Source organism: Cebidichthys violaceus, unplaced genomic scaffold (assembly GCF_023349555.1).
Source record: "Cebidichthys violaceus isolate CVI_PGR_0920_01 unplaced genomic scaffold, fCebVio1.0.p SCAF_5, whole genome shotgun sequence".
NCBI lineage: Eukaryota > Metazoa > Chordata > Actinopteri > Perciformes > Stichaeidae > Cebidichthys > Cebidichthys violaceus.
Genome location: NW_027176705.1, coordinates 6,140,739 through 6,156,602, shown reverse-complemented (window position 1 = coordinate 6,156,602; position 15,864 = coordinate 6,140,739). Strand labels below are relative to the sequence as shown.

General features: G+C 40.2%; 2 protein-coding genes across 3 annotated transcripts in view; one reads left to right on the top strand and one right to left on the bottom strand.

The window, feature by feature from the left end:
* itsn2b (intersectin 2b) overlaps window positions 1–5,773 on the bottom strand; it is a 31,020-nt gene extending 25,247 nt beyond the window's left edge. The window contains exon 1 of one of the 2 annotated variants that reach the window (XM_068730793.1): window positions 5,515–5,773. The gene's annotated coding sequence lies outside the window, so the exon portion shown is untranslated. The remainder of the gene's footprint in view (window positions 1–5,514) is intronic. The other variant, XM_068730794.1, reaches the window with a different exon arrangement.
* Window positions 5,774–6,346: 573 nt separating this feature from the next.
* gcfc2 (GC-rich sequence DNA-binding factor 2) lies at window positions 6,347–14,032 on the top strand. The gene is made up of 18 exons (XM_068730372.1): window positions 6,347–6,733; window positions 6,985–7,080; window positions 7,441–7,614; window positions 8,237–8,488; window positions 8,732–8,832; window positions 9,091–9,245; window positions 9,413–9,596; window positions 9,754–9,865; window positions 9,982–10,033; window positions 10,617–10,714; window positions 10,986–11,185; window positions 11,277–11,421; window positions 11,740–11,861; window positions 12,209–12,285; window positions 12,583–12,649; window positions 12,761–12,907; window positions 13,026–13,162; window positions 13,545–14,032. The coding sequence occupies exons 1-18, from the start codon at window positions 6,412–6,414 to the stop codon at window positions 13,675–13,677; spliced, it is 2,574 nt and encodes an 857-aa protein (XP_068586473.1). The 5' UTR covers window positions 6,347–6,411; the 3' UTR covers window positions 13,678–14,032.
* Window positions 14,033–15,864: the final 1,832 nt, after the last annotated feature.

The window sequence follows — 15,864 nt, the reverse complement described above, 5'->3', positions numbered from 1 at the left end:
TGCCAGCACATTCAGGTCTCATCTGTGACTGCAGCACTGTGACACCTGTTGAAGTACAGCCAACACAAAACGGCCTTGTTTAAACCTAAAAAAGTTTTTGCCACGCAATGGAAAGTGTGAATCTTTGCTTCAATACAGGACAGATAACAAAAGGCCACCTGTACTGTGAGGACCAAACAACTGAATATATGCATTCTAACAACAACAAAACCAGCTGAAAGTATTCCCATGCATCAAAGTTGGGGACACTGTGATTCAGACTATCATGTAGGTTCTTTAGCTTTCACATTCTCTTCATTACTGGTGTGCGGACAACCTGCTTCCTTCACGGCTATCTCCGCTCCATCAGCCAGTCACACTCACATGATGTAGAGGGAGAACAAAAAGGAGGAAAGAAATTCCAATCTTTCTTCTCAACACTTCCTGCCCGGTAACCCACAGACACAGGCATTTCCTCGTCAGACGTCAGTTAACAGGACGTGATCGTGGATTTTGGCAGAGGGTCAGCTATGATGACCCAGAAAATATGAGCTAGAGTGAGAGTTATGGTTGAAACTGAGGGAGTACAAGAATCGTAGATTGACGAGTGATTTTTAGGAAGCTAAATGGCTGATCACCGATTTGTGATGAATGAATGAGATAAAGAGAAAAAGAATGAGAGGGGGAGAGGAAAAGTGTGTTTTTGTGAACGTGGTGTGATCGATGCTCTCACAAGGGCAGAAAACTGCAAGGGAAGGCTAATCCACTGCATGCCATCTGTCGCTCTCCCACTTCACTCCTCCTGTACTTTATCCTCACTTCATTCTGCCCTCATCCTTCGTTTGCAGTCTTTATCAAAAATTGGAGTATGACTGTGTACATATAGATTTAAGAATGTATTAATTTGGAAGTCAGGTTTGCAGCAGTCACAACACAGATATAGCAAGACTGCAAAATATGCAGAAGAAAAAAAAAAGTCTGATTACCATTTATTTAAGTATATGTATTATTTAGTTGGAAAAATTCCACAGGCATGAACTCAGTTAATACAAAGTTCTGGCCTAAAACAATTGTGCACTACACTGTTACCACCATGTGGAATATAGAGCCTGACTGGTTTGTTTGTATGTACTAAAACACACACTTTACAGTTTTTAAATACTTAAATAACAAACATGAGCATCTCAACTGATTGAGATTGAGCTTGACATCTCAGGTGTTGCGTAGTAAACAGTGGAGTTTGCCAGACAAACTGTATCAAGTCCTAATACAGTTTCAAGAGCTTTTTGGGCATATTGACCAACTTACCTATATGTCAAAACAAGACATGAGTGATAAGCTGACAACAGCCAACATTATCAGCCATTCAGTATTTGTCCGGCTCTAGTCATGGAGTGTGATCTCTGGTAATGTCACACTGTAGGAATGATGAATAAATGAAAGATAGCAGTGGACTGTCGGCTTTAAGGTTCACTGTTTCCAGAGAGACAGAAGAGTCTGATTTTACCTGACTGACCAACTGACCGACTGATCTACTGACTTGGTTGGCACAAGTGACTGACTTCAATGATAGACTAAGCTTTGCAAACCTCATGCAAATCCTTTCTGAGGGCTCACTTTACCTGTGATGCAGGACCTCTTAAAAACAAGGTTGTAAAGCGGACTGCAGGCGATAGGAAAGGAGCTGTCAATGAAACCCTGGTGCACTATTTTGATAGTGTTACAGTTGGCACCATAGAAAGAGAGACTTAAGTTATACATTTACAGACTACACAGTTTTCATTTTTCACACAAGGGTTTGCATGATCATCAAATTGGCTGAGCATTTTTCTTAAACTGAGAAAACCATTTCAAGACGTACTGTATAGAGAAGACACTATGTCCTTGTAATGAATAGAGACTGGCAACTGCAAGCAAGCCTTTGACGCTGCAATGAATTTACAGTATGGGGATGCATGATATCGAAAAAACACATGTTTTTATTGTACTCCATTTTGGGGATTTCTGTTTTACTAAATACAATCTTGGAGGGGTCCTTATGTTAGATCTGTACAATACAGTTTGATCATTCTTGCTCTGTGTTTTGCTACTTTTCAAGGTCTGGTCCAATGTTGAAGTTGTGTAAGCCCACAGATACACAGTAGTCCCATAACTGTTGAATACTTAAATAGACATATGACTCATATTATGTCCCAACCTGTCGTTTACATAAACAGCTCTTCGTTATTGATCCTGTCCTGTCCATGGCTTTGTTGCCTTAACCTGAGATACATCATGTTTGCTGTCCACCAGCTCTGCCTAATTTGCATATTTAGAATCAAATCACAATACTGGCAGAATTAAAACAATGAGAATGTTTATTAACACCAGATCAGATGTCGTTACCCAGGGACTGTATCCTACACAAATCACATGTTGATACCAGGTATAAATGTGGTCGAACTGTCGAGGTGCACAGAACAGGTGAGAAGACTATCAGACCAGCACAGGTGTCTTCAAAACCGCTAACGATGATTCTGTTCCCTTTAAGTGCATCAGTAAGCCTTGTTTGTGAGCCAGAATACCTAGTGCCATGGCTCTGAATCTAGTAAAGCTAAAGGATGAGTAGTATTATTAATTATACCTGCTATATCAAGTCAAAATGTCCTTTGTGAAAAGGGCTTGTTGATCCAAAGTAATGCTGTGCGGTTCCTTTTAATTAATGCATGGCCGTTCGTTAACAACAAAGGGAATTTGCAAACGTCTTTCAGGTTGCACCTTTTAATTTTCAACACCACACACTGAGGAAGTGTGGTGTTTCTCTTCATTTATGGCTTGGTTATGTTGGTCAGACCTCACCTGCTTTGGTTCCTGCTGAAAGACTGGGTCGTTTCTGTCTCTCCGTTAGTATATACAACACTGAAAACTGTTGGATAAATAGCCCGGCTGGCCCTGACATTAGCTGCTTCAGTAGCAGCTTTGAACCCTGCATGCCTCTCCGTTTGTCCCTCATGCTCTGTTTAATGTGCACTTTCTATGTTGCACCTTGCTGCCAAGTAGACGCTTTTACATTGACAGAAGTAAATACAGAATTCAATGAAGAAGCAGACAGAGATGGATGAGACTAAAGAAAGGATGTTTTACAATTAACCTTTTCTCCTCTCTTAATCCCTCCACTTCCTCATTCCCTGATTATCTTTTGGACAGTCCCTTATTTTCCTCTCTCTCTCTCTCTCTGTCTCTGCCTCTGTGTGTCATTGTATATCTTTGTCTGTCCCTCTGCCCTTAACTCTATTCTCTTCCAGTTGTGTGACCCTAACCTGTCCTCATCTCCTCACTACGCTGTTCAGAAACAAGCAGACTGTTATTCTATGAAATCATCGACTTTGAGCCGCCTTGCTGACCTCACACCAATGATATCATCTCCATCCCGATGACTCTTCTCTCTCTCTCTCTCTCTCTCTCTCTCTCTCTCTCTCTCTCTCTCTCTCTCTGTGTGTGTTTGTTTCTATGTACAGTAGAATAACCCAAGCTCCAGTCCTTTGGCTATCCATTATCACTCCTCTTTTGTGTCATTATTCTTTTTCTGTCTGCTTCCCACTGCTTCCCACACAGTGCACCCATCTACTCCGCCGTAAACACCCCAGTCCACCAGTTACGTTCATACACTGAGAAAGTGCTGCAAAGGCCATTTAGAGTGTTTCAGATTTGGTTTGATTAACATTGTTTGCAACGCTGCTGTGTTCTGTTTTCTTAAGAGGCAAGGCATGCCTCTCCCTCCTTCAGTCTGCTTTGACCCACCCTGATATGTTCATATATCAGGAGGATATGACAGGACTGGTAAGAGTACTCTGATAGATTGATGTTTTATAGGGGAACAAGGGTTACGACAGGATACTTCTGGTAGTACTGCGTATGTGTTTCCTCTTTATCATCTTGACTGAATCTTTAATGAAGATATTAAAGAGGAAGAGTTAAACGGCTGGTTAAACCTTACATCTGCTGAATAAATTCCCTACCAAACCAATACTGGGTCCATCCAGAGGTGTTATTGTAATGCTGTAAACAGTGGGGATGATTCAGCTGATAACCATACTGATAATATTACCACTGTTATAATAATGTTAACAGCAACCCTGAACTTTCCCTCCACAGAAAGGCCTGAGGTGAAGCTCAGCTGGCAGCCATTAATTGCCTTGAGGATAATTCTGCCAATGGGAAGTTTGTGAACATGGAGATCAAAACCAGATTGGTCAGTTTTAATAACTATGTCATTCAATAATAACATAATTACAGTAAAGTGGAGAAAAATAAAGAAAGCCATGTTCAGCTGCATAAAAGCAGCTTGCCAAGCCTTCAATATCTGTACTTAGCTATACTGTAAATATATCACTGTGTGCGTCAAAGCAATAATACACAACCACACTCCTTTAACAACTGAACGCAAACATAATAATACCAACATCATTGGGGCCACTGCAATGTTTTGCTGGCTTGAATACTGGTGGCATCATCTCCCATCAGGCCCATCCACCTGAATCATTATCCTGCCACTGTACTGGAACATCCATTCTCTCTGTGCCTCTAAACCAATACTAATTTCCAAGAAAACTCTAATAAAATTGCTCCATGGTCAGAAAAACATTGAAAAGGCTACATCATTTCTGTCATTATATCAGTGTCAGGGAAAGACACCATAACATTTGTATTGGAATGGACTTCAACATCACACCTGCTAATGTCGATGGTGCATTTAACAGGATAGCTTTTTAAGCATCAGTGTGCTGCGTACAAAAATGCAGAATTATATAAAATTAAGATTTTGGCGGATTTAATTAGTCTAAATTGGGTGAGAAATTAGCATTGCTGGGTGTCAGCAGTAAGCCTCACCAATATAGTATGTAAACTCCACTGGTGGTATTACAACAAAATAAAACCAAGTACATTATTAATATTTTTTTTTAAATACTGACAAAAGAAATTAGTATTGTGGATTCCTAGTATTTTAATGATGTTAGAAGTTATGCTTATTCACTCTGATTATGCCAAGTTAAGACAACAAGAGACCCACTATGGGACAACCCAAAATCAGTCACATTTTCAAAATAAAATAACCGAGCACTGCTACTCTAATGGGAACCACAGACTGCTTTATTCACAATCTCAAAGTGAACCTCAATCTGTATGAACGACACACTGATAGAGTAACATTCCCGGATCACTTGTCACCAACTGCCTGCCTGCAATGCAACCTGCTCAACTCGTTTGAACCGAGAGGAATTTAGGAGACTGAGACTTTAACAAACTTTACAGAGGCAAAAATAAACAGCTCGTATACAGTTATCGATCATACCAAACATCTTATGAAATCATAACTTAGCTAGCTAACCTAACACATCTGAGTAGCATCACAACCCTTCGAAGATAGAGTTTCACTTAATCAAAGAAGACAAACGTAACAAAAAATGAACAGACAAAACTGTACTTAGTCCAAAAAGCGTATGCGGAAACTAAAATCAATCTACGGAAACATTAAAATAACAATATTAAACTTACACTCTTGCTTAGTAGGCGGTTTCGCTTGCGTACCTCTCTCACAACGGCCACAAAACATCAACTTCCGAGCTTCTGAAGTTATCATCCACTACTTCTGGACGGTGTCCCAGAAACTGTAAAGGTTTATTGTCCAAGGAGAGCAGTGTTAATGAAGAAACGTTAAAAGTTTAACGTTTCAAGAGTAGAAAAACCTGTTGCTGACAGCTCGGTGTGTCACACCAACAACATGGCTGACGACTAGTGATCGGTGGCTGTTAACGTCTGACCGTCCACCGAGTGGGAGGAGAGAGAGACAGGGAGTAACACAAGAACAGATGGGAGGGAGAACAAATGATGGGAGAGCTGATGGGAGAGAGATACGGAAGAACCAGTCATTTATTCTCTCATTTGATGTCCTGTTGACTTAATTTAACTTCACCTGCAAAGTGCTCTAACCGTTGTTATATGTCGATATAAGGACAGATAGTCTTATTCCTTAACTCACATGATTTGGGCTGACATAATCTAGATAATCTCCATGTATGGCCAACAGCCATACATTATTAATGTCTACTGATTATTATTCCTACTTAATAGAGGAGGCGGCCCCGATAAGGATGGCTTAGCTGGTAAATAGTAGGGCCTATGTTGCAGTTTTCTAATGTTAATTTATGTGAAAATGTATTTACTGGTAATGCTGTTTAAAGTCGGAATAATGTCAAATTAAATGAAAGTTGGCTAAATGTTCTTTACAGTTTGATTAGCCAATATATCCAGACTACACAGCCTATAGTGCATTGCGGCTGCTTTACGTTACGTTTTGCGACTTTGTCGAACCGTTTTTGACGTAACGTAACACGATTCAGCGCTAGCAGCAACCTAGTTGGTCTGACTCCATGTAGCAGTAGTAGCACAAACATGTTCAACAAAAAACCAAGGAGGAACTTTCGACAGAGGAAAGAGAAGTCCAGCGACGAGGAGGAGCAGCAGAAGAACAGAGGAGATGAAGAGGAACATGAGAAAGCTGCTGCTGCCGTAAATAAGACGTCCAAACCGGCCCAGGGCCGCGGCATTAGTTGCAGCTCCAAGCGGGAAACGACGCCTCCCAAGTCGGACAGCAGTGACGGAGAAGACGGGGAGACGTCGGAAGTGACAGAAGAAAGACAAGAGAGGAATAAAGACAAAGATGGGTTTAAGAAGAAAACGAACTCCATCCTCAGTTTCTCTGACGATAAAGAAGGTAAATAAGTGTGAATATGGCGTCTTGATGTCAATGTTTTCAAAGATGGACCCCAGTAACAAACGTTAACGTCACAACAACGTAAGAATCAAAATACATATTAATACGTTTGCCTTATGATGTATTGTTTTGTGTCATATTAATAGCGCTCAAAAGCATGTAATGCCAACAATGCGATTCTGTTCTCTTCATCACGCTGTCAGCAGCAGTTTTGTGCTCATGGATCTCTGATTTTGTTTTTACTGTCTTAGCTGAGGAAACAACATTCAAAGTGAAGAAGTCCTCTGATAAGGCTGTGCTGTTCAAAGTGAGGAGGAAGGACGCTTCAGCTGCCAACACCAGCACAGGTAGGAGTCTGACCGGTTCACATTAGACACACTCATGACACTGTAGCAGGTCACTGAGAGAGATGTCGCATTGCATACACAGATGTTACGTTCAAAAATACAGTACATTATCATTATAGCTTAGATGAGGAATATTTGGTCTAGAGTACAGATATATATACTAGTGCCTCTACAAAACTTTTACCCGTTGAAAATGTTTTATGAGTGTCAGCCTACACACGACATCTTAGTCATTGAAGAAATATTTCGGATTTTCATCTTAATGCAGTATTTATCTAGATAATAATGCGATAATGTTTTCAAAGATAATCATACTTTACATTTATTCACGCTTGCATGCCTCCCTCTCCTCTCTCCTAGCCCCAGCATGTAGAGGTGCCGCAGCTTCTGCTTCTTCCAGGCAAGATCACGCCACGCACCGTAATGATGACGACGACGATTCTGATGATGAAAGTGATCTCAGTGATCTCAGTTCTCTCTCAGCTGCCTCATCCTCAGATTCCAGCTGCTCTGCTACTATACCAACTAAACCAAGTATGTGTTTTTGTGGGTGTTCTCCACAGAAGTGTTGTTCTGACAGACTCAAAGCGGTGAACAGCTCCGCTCAGATCTTGGGTAAAAGGGGATCTGCATTAGTAGTTGTATTAAACACACTAAGAAATGTTGCTACTTGCTGCCTGTTTATTGATCTCTTGTAACAATTATTACTGTACATTGATTTTACAATACTCCCTCCACTCTGACATAGTCATCCTCGGCCCACCTCCAAGTGTAGACATGTAGACAAACATACAACCTGGCTTTATCATTGGGTTGATACGGTGTTATCAGACCTTGTTCTGAGAGTATAATGCAATGTGTCTCTGATTACTTTTCTTATTTTCAGTACACATTGATATTACTGCTAGTGAGAAAAACATATATTGCACATCTTTTGTCATCATTTCAAGCAGTGTTAATAAGGCGACTTTCTTTTACGACTGCTGTTATTGCTTATGATAATTGGTATGTGGTATCTTGCTTGCTGTATACCTGCATCTGGTATGTTTGGTGTTAGTGTGTGTATATGAGTGTGTCAACAGTTGGATCTGTGTTTGTCATGCCATAGATCCTTGTGTATACCTGGACTTAATTGTCTCTCGATGTGTCTTTACAGTCGTTATCCCTAATGCTGAAGAGATCAAGGCAGCCAGGCGGCAGCGTCACGCCACTCGAGCCCAGAAAGAATTCATTTCCCTGGGTAGAGATGGCCACAGCTCCGCTGGTAGCACCCCGGATCACTACAGCAGGGAAGATGAGGAGGAAAGAGTTGCTGCTGATGATGATGAGGAGCCAGATGATCATGAGAGAAGAATCGAGTTTGCCCCAAGACTGAAGAGCATTAGGGAGAGGATTGCCGAGAAACTCGGTATGAGAGGCCGGGAGGAATTAATACATTGGTGATATCTATCTTAACATGGAATTGGCATTTTGTCGCGACTTTTTTGTCTACGAGCGTGTGAATTAGTACAACTGTGAAAACTATAGTAGCAACGTAACTAAACTAAAATGGTATTATGATAGGCTGGCTGCCTGAAAAGGCATTGCTTGTTTTGCACCAAATTGTTGGGGATGTGAAGTGTACTATTTAGTATGTTTGTCTGTAATCTAGGAGAAAGTGATGGCAGTCGCTCAGGAACTGATGGAGAAGAGCAGGAACTTTGGGAGGAGACACAAATTGAGAAGGGAGTCAAAAGACGGCCAGGAGGACAGGTAGGAAGAGATTTAAGTAGCCCGTTTACTCTTTTTACCAATTTTCTTGATCATTTTCTATTCTTTCTCTCTTTCTAGTGTCATTTGTCTGCGTCTCGCTCTTTCTGTATTGAACTCTTGTCTCATTTAGTGTAAAATTGGCTGCTCTCCCATGGCAGAATAGTCTCTTTCTGAAGACTCAAGCCATCTGTTAGTGTACCTGCTCCCCTCAGTACTGCAACTTTGACATTCTTTATCCTCCTATTTTCTTCTCCTCAGAGTCCATCTGGCAGTGAATCCAGCAGCTACAGCTACAGCAGCAGCAGCAGCAGCCGACGAGTCAGAGGACGACAAAAGAAGAGATCGACAGGAGTCAAAATCCCAACTCTTCCTCACATCAGTATCTCAATGGTCAAGAAGAGGATCACTGGAAAGTAAGTTTTCACTAGATTTATTTGCCTTAATGTCGCACCACATCATAAATTAGACATTATAGAGAAAACATTCTTGGTCTGATATTGTAATATTTAACAATAAAAAGGTAAAAAGTGATTCCACATTGCCAAACAATACATGTGTTGTTTTCTTTCTTTCTTTCTAGGCTAGACTCTCTGAAGGAGGTGCACAGAGCACGGCAGGCAGAGCTGAGGAGGATGGAGAGCGATGTTGAGAGCGCTAAAACCTCCGCAGAGACTCTGGAGGAAAGTTCCTCAGAGAGACAGCTGAGGTTCTACAGGGACATGACCCTCTATGTCCACAACCTGGTGGAATGTCTACGGGAGAAGGTCAGAAATGAGTACATCTGTTCAGTTATTGTCCGGTGTTAACTATCATGGAATTGTATTGAACAGTTGGATCAACTGGAAGCTGCAGAAATACCTCCCTTCTGAAGACAGATGACGATAATATGCTGACTGGGGATAATATGTTGATTGTCGACAGGTTATTGAGATCAACTCACTGGAACTGGAGTTGCACTCTCTGTTGTCTGAGCAGATGGATGAGCTGTTGGCACAGAGACGACAGAGGATCAAGGAGCAGGCTGACCTCAGCTGTGAGTACCTAGATGTGCATTTATGTATCTGTAACTGTCTCTGTATAAGTCTCAGAATAGACTCCGGAAGGAAGATTGAAATCAACTGGGGTTTTTTTTATCCAATTTTTTTTTAGATAACACAGATGAGCAGAGCGGCAACTCCACCAATAGAACAGAAACTCAAGGGTGAGTGTAATAACAATATCTTTCAAGATAAGAAATGTTCATGTCATGGTTTGTTTCCTTTTGCATTACAACCATTGCACAGATATTTTTATCCGTGTTTTTTTTAGATTCAGTCTTTGTTTTATCTTCACACAAAAATGCTTATTAGTTTTAGTCACATTTTAGTCATTTTTATCCTTCATGCTTCTGGTCTAGTTTTAGTTAACAAAAAGTCATTACATTTTAATCAACTTTTAGTCAAAATGTTTTTTCTCTTGTTTTTTTTTATGTAGTCTTATTAAATGTCCCTTTAGTCACCAGATTATATAGGACTATATTTCATCTAGTCTAGCCAAAACAAATAACTTCTGTCACATTAGATTTTATATTATCATTATCTGATGAAAGACACAGGCTGAATGATTAAGAGCCTCCCAGCCTTTATGAGAGCCAACCTGCAAACCGCTAACTTTATGCATGACAGTAGCACAGTTGTCAGGACTGATTCTCACGACCGACTCGTCTTTAAATAAAGTTTAACGACAATAGTTTTAATTTTTGAAATGAACACAGATTTGTACGATATTTGTCTGACATGTTGCAGCGAGGTAGCCTCTAGTGTTGAAGCTGAACAAGATGCTGATATACCTGAAGACACACAGCCCTCAGCTGAGGAGGAGGAGCAGCTGCAGAAGACAATAGGTGAGGTGTTCAACTAAAAGCTTCAACCTATAGACCCGGGTTTTATTTAAACAGCTGCACTATAAAGTGCAAACGATACACTAAAATTCTGCCCAGCTGCAATATAGTTCAGTACTCTACATACTGCTACTTTATCTTTTCTCTTTCTCTTTCGTTCACTTTTTATATTATAAATTGCAGAGAATCCTAAGTAGAAGAAAGCAGAAGTCCAGGCTGAATTAAAGTGGTCGCTTGTTTGCGTTAGTCTGACCCGCCTTCATTCCCTCTCCAGCTGATATCTTGTTGAGATCCGAGGCAGTGTTTTCTGACGTCCAGAACGATTTCTGCGACGTCAAGAAGATTCTGTCCCGATTTGAAGAATGGAGAGGATCTTACTCTGACTCTTACCACAGTGCCTACATCTCTCTCTGTCTGCCCAAGTTGTTGAACCCCATCATCAGAAATCACTTACTGGCCTGGAACCCACTAAAGGTACATCGAGGACACGTACACAGAGACTAGCTCGTACATACACACAGATGCCATAACACAACTAACGACTTATGTTATTTGTATGTTCCAGAATGGTGTTGGGGACTTTGAAAACCTCCCGTGGTTCACAGCTGTTGAGACCTTCTGTCATGGTCATGGCCACGAGGAGCTGGAGCACACAGACAGACAGACACTGTCTAATGTCATAGAAAAGACTGTCCTACCAAAAATAACAGGTAACTCACTCACGTATGTTATGTGACTTTTCCCTATTTTTTTCACACACTTGTACTTATCCACCACTCATAAAATTAGCCTTATTGCTATAAGTGTCATATGTTCAAATGCAAGACAAAACGCACATAGAAATGGTGAAAGGCTGTTTGATTTATAGCTCGGTGCTTCTCCACAATTTAAAGATTGAAAGGATTTATCATATTTGAACAATCCCTCAACACTTTATCCTTGACCTCCTCATCAGTTTGTTTGACATCATAGATGTGTCAAACGACAGAAACATCACTTCTTCTTTTTCTTGCTCTGTCTTTGCTTAGCCTATGTGGAGCTGGTGTGGGATCCCATGTCCTGCCATCAGTCAGTCTGTCTATCGGATGTTTGTCTCAGACTGAAAGAGGACTATTCCATCTTTGAAGGAGAGCAAAGTAAACCGGTCAAGGTGAAGTAAACACTGACACTTTGTCAACACAGAAATCATCCTGCTTTGCTATTTTTAATCTTTTGGTGAGCAGGCGTATGGAGAACGGAGATGTGGTGTCAGATGGAAAAGAGACGACAAACTGGTTTGTAATTAAGGACGTAAAAGTCACTCATGCTGATTAACAGTGCTCCGCAGCATCAGCCTCAGTTACACTTGAGCAATAATTCCCACGCTCTAGAGTGATTTTAGAAACCTTTATATCTAACAATTAAGACGCAATATGAAAAACGTACAAAATTGTGCATGTCAAATACACATTATATGAACATGTTTGTGTTAACGATGTGTATTTATGTCCCATGCAGGCATTCAAAGAGGCTGTGATCAGTCGACTGAGGAGCTGCGTAGATGAAGATGTCTTCATCCCTCTGTACCCCAAAAAGTCAGTATCTCTCTTTGCCTCTTTCAGTTTCTACATTAAGTGATTATTTGAATGAGAAAGCAGGATGTGTCATCCTTGTCGTGGACATTTCTCTATCCACTAGCCCATGTTCTTACACGTGTTTTCCTTGTTTACAACGAAGTCCCTTTTTCCATTATACAGTAAAGACTCAAATGCAACACATGTTTCTACTTAATCATTAGATAAAATGGTTGATCAATAACCTTTAACTCAAATTACTTTGACGTTCTGTGGTATTTTCAATCTGTTATATATGCGGCTTGTTTTTCTACTCAGGTTCCTAGAAGACAGGTCGTCTCCTCAGTGTCGCTTCAGGGATCAACAGTTCTGGACGGCCATCAAAGTACTGCTCTCTTACAGACTTGTGTGCTTTATATTGTTTCAGTCTCTCCAAGTGGGGACTTACATTTTTCCAGGCTGCTGTTTGTTAATCACTGTTTTGTGTTTATATTAGCTGCTAGGTAACATGGGAAAATGGGATTTGCTGCTTCCTGAGTCTGCTTTGAAGGAACTGATGTTGGACAAACTGCTGAACCGATACTTGATGATCACCGTGTGCAGTCAGACACTGTACACCAATGCGGTACACGCATGCACAAAGGTGATACAAATTTTTTTTTAAAGAGTGAATTTTTGGAGTCTGTGCACTTGTCTCAACGCTTGATCATGGTCCGGTTGGTTCGTTGCTTAACCTCCCCTACTTCGCTCTCTCTCTACAGATCGGCGATAGTTTGCCGCTCTCTTGGTTCAAAGGAGAGAATGAATGTTTGCCTCAGCTCCAGAATTTCAGAAACCATCTTGTTCAGGAAGTTCATACCATCTGCAAACAGCTGTCTCCTGAAGATCCAAACACCAAGTAATAAAAACACATTTTTCCATTAGAAAGAAAAATATTTTAGAAATTGCTGTAAGTTCAACTTTATCACAGTGAAATGGGAAAAAAGACTTATTTCTTAATGTATCATGTTGTTAAGTTTAGCTTTGAACAGCTTAGCAACTACTAAAATTCATAATCCTTCTTTTGATACTTACTTACTTTACTCAAAAAGCCTGCATGTTTGTGGTTACAAGATGATGCAACAGCAGTTGGACATAAAAGGTGACTCATGACATCTTCAGTGACAAAAGAAAATTGATCGAATTTATTTAGTGGTTATCTTAATTACTTCATGCTGATTTAATGACTTTCCTTCATACAGCTATAACACGCCACTGTTGTGTCCTCCTGTCTCCTGTAGATCTTCTGTGGTTGAAGTGTTGCAGATTTTGAGTAGAATCAGGTGCAATGACTCCATCATGGCGATAGCAGAGAAATACCACTATGAAGATGTCATTTACTCTCATCAGCTGCTGAACCAAGACACCATGTGAACAACAAACTATGTGGAATCGAAGGTGGTTCAAACGGCAAACATAGTACAGTTATTTTGATATACATATAGAACTGCTTATCAGGCCAGCACTGTTTACATACTGTATAAAAGTGCATGTGGAGCATAAAGTATGAGTTAAAACCAACGATACAAATTAGTTTAATAAAAGGACTCTGCCAAGAAAAAGTGGGAAAAAACAATTCCCCCTCCCCCTTTTTTTTTTTTAAGTCATGAACAAATTTGTTTTGTACAGGGAATAACTTTTTATGAATATTTGAAGTTTTATTTAGATTCTACTTCCGACATGTCAGCTGATGTATTTACAGGAAATAAACTACTTTTGGATACTTTGACTGTGTACAACTGTGAAATGGTTATAGCAGCTGACACCATGGAAACTAACACTGCAGGTCAGCTCTTTTAGGTTAAGATAAGTTTGTAGAGCATTATGAACCAATATCTTATAATGACACTCATAGAAGAGGTGGCGGTATTGGCAGCAAAAGAGGATTTCACCGTTGTCATTATCTGGATAGAGGATGGATGAGATTAGATGAAATTATGCTTTGACTAACATTTATTTACTCAACAAAACGATCTAAAAGTCCATGAAATTAAGTCAGGAACACAGCTTTTCATCCCATCATGACGATACAGTGACGAGGGATTTCACTTACCCCATTATGAAGGTAAATTATCACCGGTAACACCCATGTTGGTGTTTGTCCTGCTTTCACATAAACGCACCATATGCACCCCAGTAAAGAACATCTCCAGTTACATGGACTGAGTCTTGTTTTTCAACTGCATTTCCATCAACAAATACAAAGTCAGAGCTCTTAAATCCAACACAGAAATGGTCAAAGGAATTGTTTCACTGTACATCAACAATAAATTAAAAGGTATTTCTGACTAATCTTCTGGCCGGCGTGCTCTGGCATGTTTATGCCTTTTATTATAGAGATAACAGTAGAACAATGAAAGGAAATGAGACATGGGGAAAGGTCGGACTTGAACCAGGGCCGGCATGGTTCACAGCTCATGCCTCAACCCCGAGGCTATAGCAGCACCCCAACACATTATTGAATTAAATGTAAAACACAAAAGTTCTGGAAAGCTTTTGAACATGAAAGACAACTTTCTCTGAGCAGAGTTGGTTTTATTTATGAGGCCCATTCAAAGCAAAGCACACCAAAACCCCCCCCCCAAACATTTCTTGTCACGTGCATATAATGCTCGAACATGAAAAACAAGCAACATCATCACTTTGTGGATGAAACAATTCCAGTCCACAGGAGCGACGAGCTTCTTCAGATAAAAAACAAAACCAAAACTTAAACTTTCCACACACTTGTGAACAAAACAGCAGAGGGGATCTGTCAGTCTCATGGAGTAACTCATGCAGTTTTGTGCTCAAACAACTGGATGCATTTTCTGACAAGGCTCAAAAGCAAACAACTGGATAGGTGAATTGTTGCAACATTCAGCTACAAAAAACAAAAAAAAAAAAGATCAAAGAAAGCAGAATGATTTTGTGATAGTCCAAATATTAACTATCAAAAACAAAGCTAGCAGAATTTTTAGCTAACAGGCCAGGAAAGACAAGCATGTACGTACGTGCGCACACACACACACACACACACACACACACAAACAGCAAGTGTCTATTCTGACACATACAGCTACCTGGTTAGTGTACTTGTGTATATGAAGCTACTGTATATCAAAAGGACAACACTTAAAACGATTCTAGAAGTTGAACTTTCTTGAGTAGTTACAGCTGACACTTAATACTGATTCAACCTACTTTACTAATCCTCAATCTTGCCATGGGTTATAATGTCCAGGATCTTTACATTTTATACTATGAAGCTATCAGCCGGCTATACTGTTGCTATTTAATAACGGGGCGTTATATGCCATATAGACTACAACATGAAGGTGTGGCAACAGAGTCTATTTTTATCCAGATGATGTGGATACAGTATCATTTTATGAATACACTGTTAGATCTTCATTTATTTTTTTGTCTGCACATGTTACAAACCAATCTTTGGTAGGATGAAAGGTACAAATATGATTAACTACATAAAGTGAACCTGGACAAAATCCTCCTTTCATTAGCATTTATGTTCGTGGACGGCCATGTTAAACCCATTTACACAAAACAGTTCTTTTACTGTCC